Raw genomic sequence first — 12,061 nt, forward strand, 5'->3', positions numbered from 1 at the left:
CCCTCCCAGAGCCGGGAGAGACCCCAGGAGTCCTGCCTCCCAGCCCCCCTGCTCTAACCACTAGACCCCACTGCCCTCCCAGAGCCGGGAGAGAACCCAGGAGTCCTGGCCCCCAGCCCCCCCTGCTCTAACCACCAGCCCCAGAGCCGGGAGAGACCCCAGGAGTCCTGGCTCCCAGCCCCCCTGCTCTAACCACTAGACCCCACTGCCCTCCCAGAGCCGGGAGAGATCCCAGGAGTCCTGGCTCCCAGCACCCCCTTTCCTACATGCCTGACTCCCAAGGGGGGGGGTGTCTCCACTCATCCCGGGCCGGCCCCGTGGCCTCCAGCCACCTCCGAATAAGCCCCTGGGCTCAGGTCCTCCGGCTCCCTCCCCCCCATGCTCTGCCCAGCAGGCCCCACCGCCCCCGGCTCCCTCCGCGCTGCCAGCCTGGCTGGTGAATTACCCGCGGCGCAGGAAGCCTGTGGGGTAGCACAGCCCGGAGCCAGCTGGGGCCTGGTGTCCGGGGGCCGGTTTCTCGGCACTTTGGGGGCCGCTCGGCCTGGGGACACCCCCCAGTGCCTGCAGTGCGAAGTATCGGGGAAACTGAGGCACGCTTGGGCTTCCTAAATTGAGCACAGACCATTCAAAGTGGGGCTTGTCCCCTCCAGCAAGGGGTGCTGTTTTCCCGGGGGGGGCTTACCCAGTGGCCCTGCCCCACATCGCTTGTGCCCCCTGCAGGAGCTGAAGCTGCCGTGTGCCCGCGTGGTGGAGTCGAGCGGTGTCCTGAACGTGCTGATCAAGCTGCTGGAGGTGGTGCAGCCCTGCCTCCAGGCCGCCAAGGAGCAGAAGGAGGTGCAGACCCCCAAGTAAGGGCCCAGGGGGTGCCCTCAGCCTCCCCACAGCTGGGGTGAATGGGGGACGGGGTCCCCGGGGGACTGCCCTGGGGTGCTGCTCAGACCCTGTGAATGCGCCCCCCATAGGGGACAGGCCCCATTCCCCGCCCCCCCCCCGAGCCAGCCAGTCCCTGCCCTGGGGCCGGATGGGAGCTGGCGCCCCCTAGAGGGGACAGGCCCCTGCCCCATTCCCCGCCCCCCAGCCAGCCAGATGGGGCCGGGTGGGAGCCGGCGCCCCCAGAGGGAACAGGCCCCTGCCCCATTCCCTGCCCCCAGAGCCCCGACCCCGTCATTGTTCCGTGGGACCGACTGCCCTCCCCTCCCTGCCCCAGGTGGATCACGCCGGTGCTGCTGCTCATTGACTTCTACGAGAAGACGGCCATCTCCTCCAAGAGACGAGCCCAGATGAACAAGGTACCGGCCTTGCGAGGCCTCGTCGGCTCCGTCCAGGGGGGTCTGTGCCCCCGTCACCTCCCGCTCCGCTCGGCCGCCGGGCCGGGAGCGTCCCCAGTGGGAAAGGCCGAGGGGTCAGGGAGGGATCCGGGCGGCGGGGGGAGCGCAGGTCAGCGGGGCTGGGGATCCGGGCGGCGGGGGGAGCGCAGGTCAGGGGGGCTGGGGATCCGGGCGGTGGGGGGAGCGCAGGTCAGGGGGGCTGGGGATCCGGGCGGCGGGGGGAGCGCAGGTCAGGGGGGCTGGGGATCCGGGCGGCGGGGGGGAGTGCAGGTCAGGGGGGCTGGGGATCCGGGCGGCGGGGGGAGCGTAGGTCAGGGGGGCTGGGGATCCGGGCGGCGGGGGGAGCGCAGGCTGTGGGTGGGGGTGGCTGGGAGTGGGGGGGATCTGGGTGGGAGTGGGGGGCGCAGGCTGTGGCTGGGAGTGGGGGGATCTGGGTGGTAGTGGGGGGCGCAGGCTGTGGGTGGGGGTGGCTGGGAGTGGGGGGATCTGGGTGGTAGTGGGGAGCGCAGGCGGTGGGTGGGGGTGGCTGGGAGTGGGGGGATCTGGGTGGTAGTGGGGAGCGCAGGCTGTGGGTGGGGGTGGCTGGGAGTGGGGGGATCTGGGTGGTAGTGGGGAGCGCAGGCGGTGGGTGGGGGGATCCGGGCGGTGGGGGGATCCGGGCCGTGGGGGGAGCGCCGGCCGGGAGGGGCAACGGGGAAGGTTCCTAGCAGCAGGAGAGGCAGGGCCCGGGCCCCCCCCAATCCACTGGGTTCTCTGCCCCCCAGTATCTCCAGGCCAACGGGAACAACTGGCGCTGGTTTGACGACCGCTCCGGCCGCTGGTGCAGCTACAGCGCCAGCAACAACAGCACCATCGACACGGCCTGGAAGGCGGGCGAGACCAGCGTGCGCTTCACCGCCGGCCGCCGGCGCTACACCGTGCAGTTCACCACCATGGTGCAGGTATGTAGCCCAGCTCCCGGGGCGGGGGCAGCCCGGTCCCCCCGAGCAGGCGCTGACCCCCCTTCCCCTGCCAGGTGAACGAGGAGACGGGCAACCGGCGCCCGGTGATGCTGACGCTGCTGCGGGTGCCCCGGCTCGGGAAGGGAGCCAAGGAGGGCAACGGGCAGGAGCTGGAGAAGACCCTGGAGGAGGCCAAAGAAATGGAGGGCAAAGCCAAGGAGGAGAAGGCAAATGGTACGTGGCTCGGGCTGGCGGGGGGCTGCGGGTCGGGAGTGAGGGGAGCCCAGGGCTGGGCTGGGCTGGCAGGGGCTGCGGGTCGGGAGTGAGGGGCACCGGGGCTGGGCTGGCAGGGGCTGCGGGTCGGGAGTGAGGGGCAGCTGCCATCCCCAATGTGCTCTGCCCCCCAGAGGCCCCAGTGCCCGCGGAGCCCCTGCCCCCCGAGAAGGAGGTGGCCCCCGAGGAGCCGAAGGCGGCCGAGATCCTGATCGAGGGGCTGACGGAGGAGATGGTGACGGTGCTGATCCGGGCCTGCGTGAGCATGCTGGGGGTGCCGGTGGACCCCGACACGCTGCACGCCACCCTGCGCCTCTGCCTGCGCCTGACGCGCCACCACAAGTACGCCCTGATGTTCGCCGAGCTCCGCAGCACCCGCATGATCCTCAGCCTGACCCAGAGCTCCGGCTTCAACGGCTTCACGCCCCTCGTCACCCTGCTCTTCCGGCACGTCATCGAGGAGCCCTGCACCCTGCGCCACACCATGGAGAAGGTGGGTGCCGCCCGCCCCGCCCCGGCACTGCCCGGGGTCCCCTGAGAGATGGTGGGTGCTGCCAGCCCTGGCACTGCCGGGCTCCTTGGCCGTACTAGGTGGATGGTGGGTGCCCGTGGGCCCTTGGTCCACACCGGGGAGAAGGTGGGTGCCGCCCGCCCCGCCCTTGGCACTGCCCAGGGTCCCCTGAGAGATGGTGGGTGCCGCCGCCCCTGGCACTGCCGGGCTCCTAGGCCATGCCAGGTGGATGGTGAGTCCCCGTGGGCCCTTGGTCCACACCGGGGAGAAGGTGGGTGCCGCCCGCCCCGGCACTGCGCGGGGTCCCCTGAGAGATGGTGGGTGCTGCCGGCCCTGGCCCCTGGCACTGCCGGGCTCCTAGGCCGTGCCAGGTGGATGGTGAGTGCCCGTGGGCCCTTGGTCCACACCGGGGAGATGGTGGGTGCCGCCGGCCCTGGCCCCTGGCACTGCCCGGGCTCCTAGGCCGTGCCAGGTGGATGGTGAGTGCCCGTGGGCCCTTGGTCCACACCGGGGAGAAGGTGGGTGCCACTGGGCCGCCCCCTCCCTCCCCCCCCCAGATGTTGCATTGTGGCCTCCCCCCCCCAGGTTGTGCGCTCGGCGGCCACCAGCGGCGCAGGCAGCACCACCTCCGGGGTGGTGTCGGGCAGCCTGGGCTCCCGCGAGATCAACTACATCCTGCGCGTGCTGGGCCCGGCCGCCTGCCGCAACCCCGAGATCTTCACCGAGGTGGCCAACGGCTGCATCCGCATCGCCCTGCCCGCCCCCCGCGGCTCAGGCACCGGTAAGTGGGGCACAGAGACCCCCTGGCTCCCCCTGCCCGGACCAGGCAGGCCTGGGAGCCAGGATGCCTGGGGGCTCTCCCCGGCTCTGGGAGGGGAGTGGGGTTCACTGGGTTAGAGCAGCGGGGGCTGGGAGCCGGACTCCTGGGTTCTTTCCCCGGCTCTGGGAGGGGAGTGGGGTTCACTGGGTTAGCGCAGGGGGTGCTGGGAGCCAGGACGCCTCGGTTCTTTCCCCGGCTCTGGGAGGGGAGTGGGGTTCACTGGGTTAGAGCAGGGGGGGCTGGGAGCCGGACTCCTGGGTTCTATTTTGCTTCCCTTTCTCTCCCCTTGGGAGCATCGGACGACGAGTTCGAGAACCTGCGGATCAAGGGCCCCAACGCGGTGCAGCTGGTGAAGACGACGCCGGTGAAGCCGTCGGCCCTGCCCGTCATCCCCGAGCCCATCAAGGAGGTGATCTACGACATGCTGAACGCGCTGGCCGCCTACCACGCCCCCGACGAAGGTAACACCCCCCCCCACCCCCCAATGCCGCCAGGCTCCCCGTGCGCCGGCCGAGCCGCGTCTCACCCGCCCCCCCCTCTCCGCAGCCGAGAAGAGCGAGGCCAAGCCGGGCTCGGCCAGCCAGGAGGTGAGCCAGCTGCTGTCGGACATGGGCGACGACGTGTACCAGCAGTACCGCTCCCTCACCCGCCAGGGCAGCGACTTCGACTCGCAGAGCGGCTTCGCCATCACCGTGAGTCCGGCCGCGCCGGGGCGGGGCGGGGGGCTGGGGGGGGCGCCCCACACCCAGGGGACCTGGTGCTGACCGGCTGCCCCTCTCCTTTCCCAGGCCCAGGTGTTCGGTGCAGACGGAGCAGCCGCCGAGACGCCGCCGTCTGGGACCCCCCAGGGAGAAGGTAACGGTGACTTCCGGGGCTAGGGGACCCCCTGTACCCCAGTACTGCCAGGGGTCCCCAGGATCCCTCCCCCAGCCGGCGCGGGGGCCCCCCCGGGACCTCCCCCCCCCTGCCCCCGACAGCCGGCGCGGGGCCCCCCCGGGGCCTCCCCCCCCCGCTGCCCCCGACAGCCGGCCCGGGGCCTCCCCCCCCCGCTGTCCCCGACAGCCGGCCCGGGGCCTCCCCCCCCCGCTGTCCCCGACAGCCGGCCCGGGGCCTCCCCCCCCCGCTGTCCCCGACAGCCGGCCCGGGGCACCCCCGGGGCCCCCCGCCCCCCGCTGCCCCCGCCAGCCGGCGCGGGGCGCCCCCGGGGCCTCCCTCCCCCCGCTGCCCCCGACAGCCGGCCCGGGGCACCCCCGGGGCCTCACTCCCACCCCCCGCAGCCCCCGACCGCCGGCGCGGGGCGCCCCCGGGGCCTCCCTCCCCCCCCCCCCGCTGCCCCCGACAGCCGGCGCGGGGCGCCCCCGGGGCCCCCCGACCCCCCCCCGCTGCCCCCGACAGCCGGCGCGGGGCACCCCCGGGGCCTCCCTCCCCCCGCTGTCCCCAACAGCCGGCGCGGGGCGCCCTTGGGCATCTGCTGGCACCGGGTTCCCAGGGGACCCCTTTCTGTGCCCGCCCCCGCCTAACCCATCCCCCCCCCCCGCAGCCTCCACCCCCGAGGAGTCGCGGGAGGGCCGGAAGGACAAGGAGGGGGACAAGGCGACGGAGGAGGGCAAGCAGAAGGCCAAGGGCAGCAAGCCGCTCATGCCCACCTCCACCATCCTGCGCCTGCTGGCCGAGCTGGTGCGCTCCTACGTGGGCATCGCCGCCCTCATCGCCAACTACAGCTACACCGTGGGCCAGTCCGAGCTCATCAAGGAGGTGAGGGGCAGCCCGGACCCCTGGGTTCTCTCCCTGGCTCTGGGGGGAGTGGGGGCTGGTGGGTTAGAGCCGGGGGGGGGTTGTGGGGCTTGGCGTGGGGACCCGCTCACCCCTCCCCATGTCCCGGCAGGACTGCAGTGTGTTGGCCTTTGTCCTGGACCATCTGCTGCCCCACACCCAGAACGCAGAGGACAAGGACACCCCCGCGCTGGCCCGTCTCTTCCTCGCCAGCCTGGCTGCAGCGGGCAGCGGCACGGACGCCCAGGTGGCGCTGGTGAACGAGGTGAAGGCTGCACTGGGGCGGGCGCTGGCCATGGCAGAGAGCACGGAGAAACATGCCAGGTGAGTGGGGGCTGGCAGCCCTGGGGTCGCTGCCCGGCTGGGGGGTGGGGTCAGGAATCTGGGCTCCAGGACCTGGTAAAGGCCGTGGCTCCCGGGATGACACAGTGGCTCCCAAATCCCCTCTTCAGGTTTCTAGCCCTGATGGTTGGGGAGAAAAGTTTAAGACGACGACGCTGCCGGAGTTTGCCGAGAGCCTGAGCCAGTCGCTTGGGGGTGGGGAGGATGCAGCTCAAAGGGGTGTCAAGTCCCACGTTGGGAGCTCTGGGCGATTGGCGCTTTGCCAGCAGCACCCCACTGAGGGGCAGGAGAACAGCCCCCCGTGACTGTTGGGAGAACGTCTCGGGGTATCCCACCGCTGGCACCAGCACCTCGCTGGGGGTGATCTCCCAGTGCAGACGCCGGTGCCTGTCTGGGTGCGTGGGGGGGGTCCCAGAGTAGGGGTGTCGCGGCGCTGACCCCTCCTCTCCCTCCCCAGGCTGCAGGCCGTGATGTGCATCATCAGCACCATCATGGAGTCCTGCCCCTCCACCTCCAGCTTCTACAGCAGCGCGGCCGCCAAGACGCAGCACAACGGCATGAACAACATCATCCGCCTCTTCCTCAAGAAGGGGCTGGTCAGCGACCTGGCGCGGGTCCCCCACAGCCTCGACCTCTCCAGGTGTGCCTGGCTCTGGGAGGGGAGTGGGGGCTGGGCGCCAGGACGCCTGGGTTCTCTCCCGGCTCTGGGAGGGGAGTGGGGGCTGGGCGCCTGGACGCCTGGGTTCTCTCCCTGGCTCTGGGAGGGGGCTGGGCGCCAGGACGCCTGGGTTCTCTCCCGGCTCTGGGAGGGGGCTGGGCGCCAGGACACCTGGGTTCTCTCCCGGCTCTGGGAGGGGAGTGGGGGCTGGTGGGTAGAGCGGGGGCGGGGGGCTGAGAGCCAGGACGCCTGGGTTCTCTCCCTGGCTCTGAGAGGGGAGTGGGGGCTGGTGGGTAGAGGGGGCGGGGGCGCTGAGAGCCAGGACGCCTGGGTTCTCTCCCGGCTCTGGGAGGTGGGTGGGAGCTGATGGAGACTCTGCCCTGCAGCCCCAACATGGCCAACACGGTGAACGCGGCGCTGAAGCCCCTGGAGACGCTGTCGCGCATCGTCAACCAGCCCAGCAGCCTCTTCGGCAGCAAGAGCACGGCCAGCAAGAGCAAAGCGGAGGGCGAGGCGCAGGGCGCTGCCCGCGACGCCAACAGCAACCAGCAGGACGTGGGTACGTGGGGCCGGGATCCCTCGCCCGCAGCCTGACACCCCCCCGGCCTGCTGCCTCCCCCCGGCCTGCTGCCTCCCTCTCTGCCGCGCCCCCTCCCCTCCCCTCGCCCGCAGCCTGACACCCCCCCGGCCTGCTGCCTCCCCCAGCCTGCTGCCTCCTTCTCTGCCGGGATCCCTCCCCTCCCCTCGCCCGCAGCCTGGACACCCCCCCGGCCTGGACCCCTCCCCTCCCCTCGCCCGCAGCCTGACACCCCCCCGGCCTGCTGCCTCCTTCTCTGCCGGGATCCCTCCCCTCCCCTCGCCCGCAGCCTGGACACCCCCCCGGCCTGGATCCCTCCCCTCCCCTCGCCCGCAGCCTGGACACCCCCCCGGCCTGGACCCCTCCCCTCCCCTCCCCTCCCCTCCCCTCGCCCGCAGCCTGGACACCCCCCCGGCCCGGACCCCTCCCCTCCCCTCCCCTCGCCCGCAGCCTGGACACCCCCGCTGCCGGGACCCCTCCCCTCCCCTCCCCTCGCCCGCAGCCTGGACACCCCCGCTGCCGGGACCCCTCCGCTGCCGGGACCCCTCCCCGCCCCTCGCCCGCAGCCTGGACACCCCCGCAGCCGGGACCCCTCCCCTCCCCTCGCCCGCAGCCTGGACACCCCCCCGGCCTGCTGCCTCCCCCGGCCTGCTGCCTCCCTCTCTGCCGGGATCCCTCCCCTCCCCTCCCCCGCAGCCTGGACACCCCCGCTGCCGGGACCCCTCCCCTCCCCTCGCCCACAGCCTGGACACCCCCGCTGCCGGGACCCCTCCCCTCCCCTCGCCCACAGCCTGGACACCCCCCCGGCCTGCTGCCTCCCCTCCCCTCGCCCGCAGCCTGACACCCCCCCGGCCTGGACCCCTCCCCTCCCCTCGCCCGCAGCCTGGACACCCCCCCGGCCGGGACCCCTCCCCTCCCCTCCCCCGCAGCCTGCTCCCACCCGCCTCCCCCACTGGCAGGTTCCCTCTCCGATTTCCCCCCCGCTCCGCCTGCCGCCCCCTCGCCTGCGCCCCTCCCCATGCTCCCAGGATCCCTGCGCCCCGGCTGGCAGCTCCCCAGCCGCGGGCCGTCTCCTGAGGGCTCTGTTTCCCCAGGGGAGCCGGGTGAGGCGGGTGCCCACGAGGAGGACCACGACGCCGGCCAGGCGGAGGTGGCGGACGGCGACATCATGGACGGGGAGGCGGAGGGCGACGCAGTGGTGATCGCCGGGCAGCCCGAGGTGCTCAGCACCCAGGAGATGCAGGTGAGGGGCCGGCCGGGGAGCCGGGGGGGCCAGGACGGGGAATCCCAACCGGCCTGGCCCCCACCCACCGCCTCTGCCCCCGCAGGTGGAGAACGAGCTGGAGGACCTGATAGACGAGCTGCTGGAACGGGATGGCGGCCCCGGGAATAGCACCATCATTGGTGAGGGGGGGACTCGGGGGCAGGCACCGAGGGGCGTGTGCTGGGTCTTGGGGGGGGGGGGGGGACGAAGCAGGGCCTGGCAGGATACACGCTGCTCTGGGAGCCAGGACTCCTGGGTTCTTTCCCTGCCTCTGGGAGGGGAGTGGGGGCTGGTGGTTAGAGCAGGGGAGCCAGGACTCCTGGGTTCCCTCCCTAGATCTGGGAGGGGAGTGGGGGCAGGACCCCTGGTCTGGTGTGGGGGGGGGACAGAGGGCCCATGTTGAGGGGGATCTTGGTCAGGAGCCTGGGGGGCGAACTCACCCGCATTCACCCCCCTTCCCTGCCTCACCCCTGTGGCCCCGGAGCCAGGCCCGTGTGTGTGGCTGCGTGCGGGGCCCCCCTCACCCCGTCCCTCCCCCACAGTGAGCCGCAGTGGGGAGGACGACGCCCCGGAGGACGTGCTGATGGACGAGGCCCCCTCCAACCTGAGCCAGGGCTCCACGCTGCAGGCCAACCGGGAAGGTAAGGGTTAACCTGCGACACTGCCCCCGGTGGCCAGTGTGGGGTGCTGCCGGGGACACCTGCAGCTGAGCCCTGCGGCCAGAAAGACATTGGATGTGTGTGCAGAGAGGACCCGGACGCCTGGGTTCTCTCCCGGCTCTGGGATGGGGGCGGGGGCTGGGACCCCGGACTCCTGGGTTCTCTCCCCAGCTCTGGGAGGGGAGTGAGGGCTGGTGGTTAGAGCCGGTGGGGCAGGGAGCCCGGACTCCTGGGTTCTCTCCCCAGCTCTGGGACGGGAGTGGGGTCTAGTGGTTAGAGCGGGGGGGGGCTGGGAGCCTGGACTCCTGGGTTCTCTCCCCAGCTCTGGGAGGGGAGTGGGGGCTGATGGTTAGAGCCGGAGGGGCTGGGAGCCAGGACTCCTGGGTTCTAGCCCGGCTCTGGGAGGGGAGTGGGGGCTGGTGAAGGGCAGGGCTGACCTGTGGCCCCCCCGTACCGTCCCCAGACTCGATGAACATCCTGGACCCCGAAGACGAGGAGGAGCACACGCAGGAGGAAGACAGCAGCGGCAGTAACGAGGACGAGGATGACAGTCAGGACGAGGAGGAGGAGGAAGAGGAGGAAGATGAAGATGATCAGGTGAGGTGGGGGCCAGCAGCTGGCATCACCCCTGGCTCTGGGAGGGGAGTGGGGTCTAGTGGTTAGAGCGGGGGGGGGGCTGGGAGCCAGGACTCCTGGGTTCTCTCCTTGGCTCTGGGAGGAGAGTGGGGGCTAGTGGGTAGAGCAGGGGGCTGGGAGCCAGGATGCCTGGGTTCTCTCCCGGCTCTGAGGGGGAGGGCAGCAGGGGCTGGGCTGGGCTCCAGGACTCCGGGGTCCTCTCCCGGCTGGGGGAGGGGGCTGGGCTGGGCTCCAGGACTCCGGGGTCCTCTCCCGGCTGGGGGAGGGGGCTGGGCTGGACTCCGGGGTCCTCTCCCGGCTGCGGGGGGCAGGGGGGTGCTGGGGGCAGGCTGTAAGCAGGCTCTGCGCCGGCAGGACGACGAGGAGGGCGAGGAGGGGGAGGAGGAGGAGGAGGACGACGACGGCTCGGAGATGGAGCTGGACGAGGATTACCCCGACATGAACGCCTCGCCCCTGGTGCGCTTCGAGCGCTTCGACCGCGAGGACGACCTCATCATCGAGTTCGACAACATGTTCTCCAGCGCCAGTAAGGGGAGGGGAGTGGGGCGGGGCGGGGGGGTCCCCAGGCTTTCAGTCCCAGCGGTCAGGGCTGGGTGGGGCCGGGCCCCCAAGTTCTCAGCCCTGGAGCGTGGGGCCGATCCCTGCCAGCCCCTGAGCCCCACGGTTCCCTGGCACCCCCAGTGGGCGGCGTGGGCTGCTCTCCAGGGGCTCTCTGTGGCTAACCTCTCTCCTCCCCCCCCGCAGCGGATATCCCCCCCTCCCCAGGAAACATCCCGGCCACCCACCCGCTCATGGTGCGGCACGCGGACCACGGCTCCCTGACCCTCGGCAGCGGCTCCTCCACCACCCGCCTGGCCCAGGGCATCGGGCGGAGCCAGCGGACGCTGCGCCAGCTGACGGCCAACACCGGCCACACCATCCACGTGCACTACCCCGGCACGCGGCAGCCCAACCCCCCCCTCATCCTGCAGAGGTGAGACGCGCTCGCTCCCGCCCGGCTGGGGACCCAGCCGCCCTCCCTGTGTGCTGTTGTGTGCGGCTGTTCCCCACCTGCTCCGCCCCAGAGGTGGCCGCATTTCGGCGCCAGGGAAGTACCCTAACGGCACCCCCTCCCCTCAGGTTGCTGGGTCCCTCGGCCGCAGCCGACATCCTCCAGCTGAGCAGCAGCCTCCCGCTGCAGAGCCGGGGCCGCGCCCGCCTCCTGGTGGGGAACGACGACGTCCACATCATCGCCCGCTCCGACGACGAGCTGCTGGACGACTTCTTCCACGACCAGAGTACGGCCACCAGCCAGGCAGGCGAGTGCCGGGGGGGCCGGGGGCCTGGCCCTTGGGGGTCTCCGGCTCCGAGCCAGCCTCCTTACCCTCCCTCTTCCCTCCGCAGGGACCCTCTCCAGCATCCCCACCGCCCTGACGCGCTGGACCGAGGAGTGCAAGGTGCTGGACGCGGAGAGCATGCACGACTGCGTGTCAGGTGAGCCTCACGCCCCCCCTCACCCCCCCACCCGGCCCCCTCGCCGGCCCAGCCCCCTGACCCCGGCTCTGCCCCCCCGCAGTGGTGAAGGTTCCCATCGTTAACCACCTGGAGGCGCTGCGGGACGAGGAGCTGGAGGAGCGCCGGGAGAAGCGCCGCAAGCAGCTGGCCGAGGAGGAGGCCAAAGCCACGGACAAAGCCAAGGAGGAGAAGGACGGGAAGGAGCAGAGCGCCCAGGTGGGGAGCTGCCACTGAGCTCACCTGGCCCTTGAAGGCTTAAAGGGCCGGTGCAGAACTAGCCACACCCCTCCCCAGCCCTGCCCTTCCCCCATGGCTGGTGGGGCCCAGGGCTCAGACCCCACAGACTCATTGCATCCATGGCGATGGCTGGAGAGCAGAGCTAACCTGCGGCGGGGTGGGAGCTGGCGCCCCCTAGAGGGGACAGGCCCGGGCCCCATTCCCTGCCCCCCTGAGCCAGCCAGTCCCCACCCCTGGGGTGGGTGGGAGCCAGCGCCCCCTGGAGGGGACAGGCCCGGGCCCCATTCCCTGCCCCCCTGAGCCAGCCAGTCACCACCCTGGGCTGGATCTTAGCCAGTGCCCCCTCCCACATCCCCCATTCCCTGCCCCCCATAGCGAGCGGCCCCCCCAGGGGGTCCAGGCCGCATGCCCCATTCCCTGCCCCCCATAGCGAGCGGCCCCCCCAGGGGGTCCAGGCCGCATGCCCCTCTAACTCCCTCTCTTGCTTTCCAGGGGGCGGTGCCCACACCTAACACCGCCACCGAGCAGAGTCTCTCAGGTAACTGCCC

At 72.3% G+C, this 12,061-nt stretch overlaps 1 protein-coding gene across 4 annotated transcripts in view; it reads left to right on the top strand.

Annotated features, from left to right (window-relative positions):
• Positions 1-12,061, top strand: part of HUWE1 (HECT, UBA and WWE domain containing E3 ubiquitin protein ligase 1) — a 66,268-nt gene that overhangs the window by 36,640 nt on the left and 17,567 nt on the right. For all 4 annotated transcript variants that reach the window (XM_045000334.1, XM_045000333.1, XM_045000335.1 and 1 more), the window contains 23 exons: positions 721-848; positions 1,208-1,289; positions 2,093-2,269; positions 2,344-2,503; positions 2,677-3,035; positions 3,639-3,834; positions 4,167-4,334; positions 4,420-4,565; positions 4,662-4,728; positions 5,414-5,628; positions 5,759-5,970; positions 6,446-6,628; positions 7,033-7,205; positions 8,318-8,466; positions 8,552-8,627; positions 9,030-9,128; positions 9,610-9,743; positions 10,137-10,308; positions 10,527-10,755; positions 10,902-11,080; positions 11,166-11,255; positions 11,338-11,492; positions 12,006-12,051. In XM_045000334.1, the coding sequence (XP_044856269.1) occupies positions 721-848; positions 1,208-1,289; positions 2,093-2,269; positions 2,344-2,503; positions 2,677-3,035; positions 3,639-3,834; positions 4,167-4,334; positions 4,420-4,565; positions 4,662-4,728; positions 5,414-5,628; positions 5,759-5,970; positions 6,446-6,628; positions 7,033-7,205; positions 8,318-8,466; positions 8,552-8,627; positions 9,030-9,128; positions 9,610-9,743; positions 10,137-10,308; positions 10,527-10,755; positions 10,902-11,080; positions 11,166-11,255; positions 11,338-11,492; positions 12,006-12,051 (3,595 nt within the window). The remainder of the gene's footprint in view (positions 1-720; positions 849-1,207; positions 1,290-2,092; positions 2,270-2,343; positions 2,504-2,676; positions 3,036-3,638; positions 3,835-4,166; positions 4,335-4,419; positions 4,566-4,661; positions 4,729-5,413; positions 5,629-5,758; positions 5,971-6,445; positions 6,629-7,032; positions 7,206-8,317; positions 8,467-8,551; positions 8,628-9,029; positions 9,129-9,609; positions 9,744-10,136; positions 10,309-10,526; positions 10,756-10,901; positions 11,081-11,165; positions 11,256-11,337; positions 11,493-12,005; positions 12,052-12,061) is intronic.

This window comes from Mauremys mutica, unplaced genomic scaffold, assembly GCF_020497125.1.
Source record: "Mauremys mutica isolate MM-2020 ecotype Southern unplaced genomic scaffold, ASM2049712v1 000298F_np12_obj, whole genome shotgun sequence".
Taxonomy (NCBI): domain Eukaryota; kingdom Metazoa; phylum Chordata; order Testudines; family Geoemydidae; genus Mauremys; species Mauremys mutica.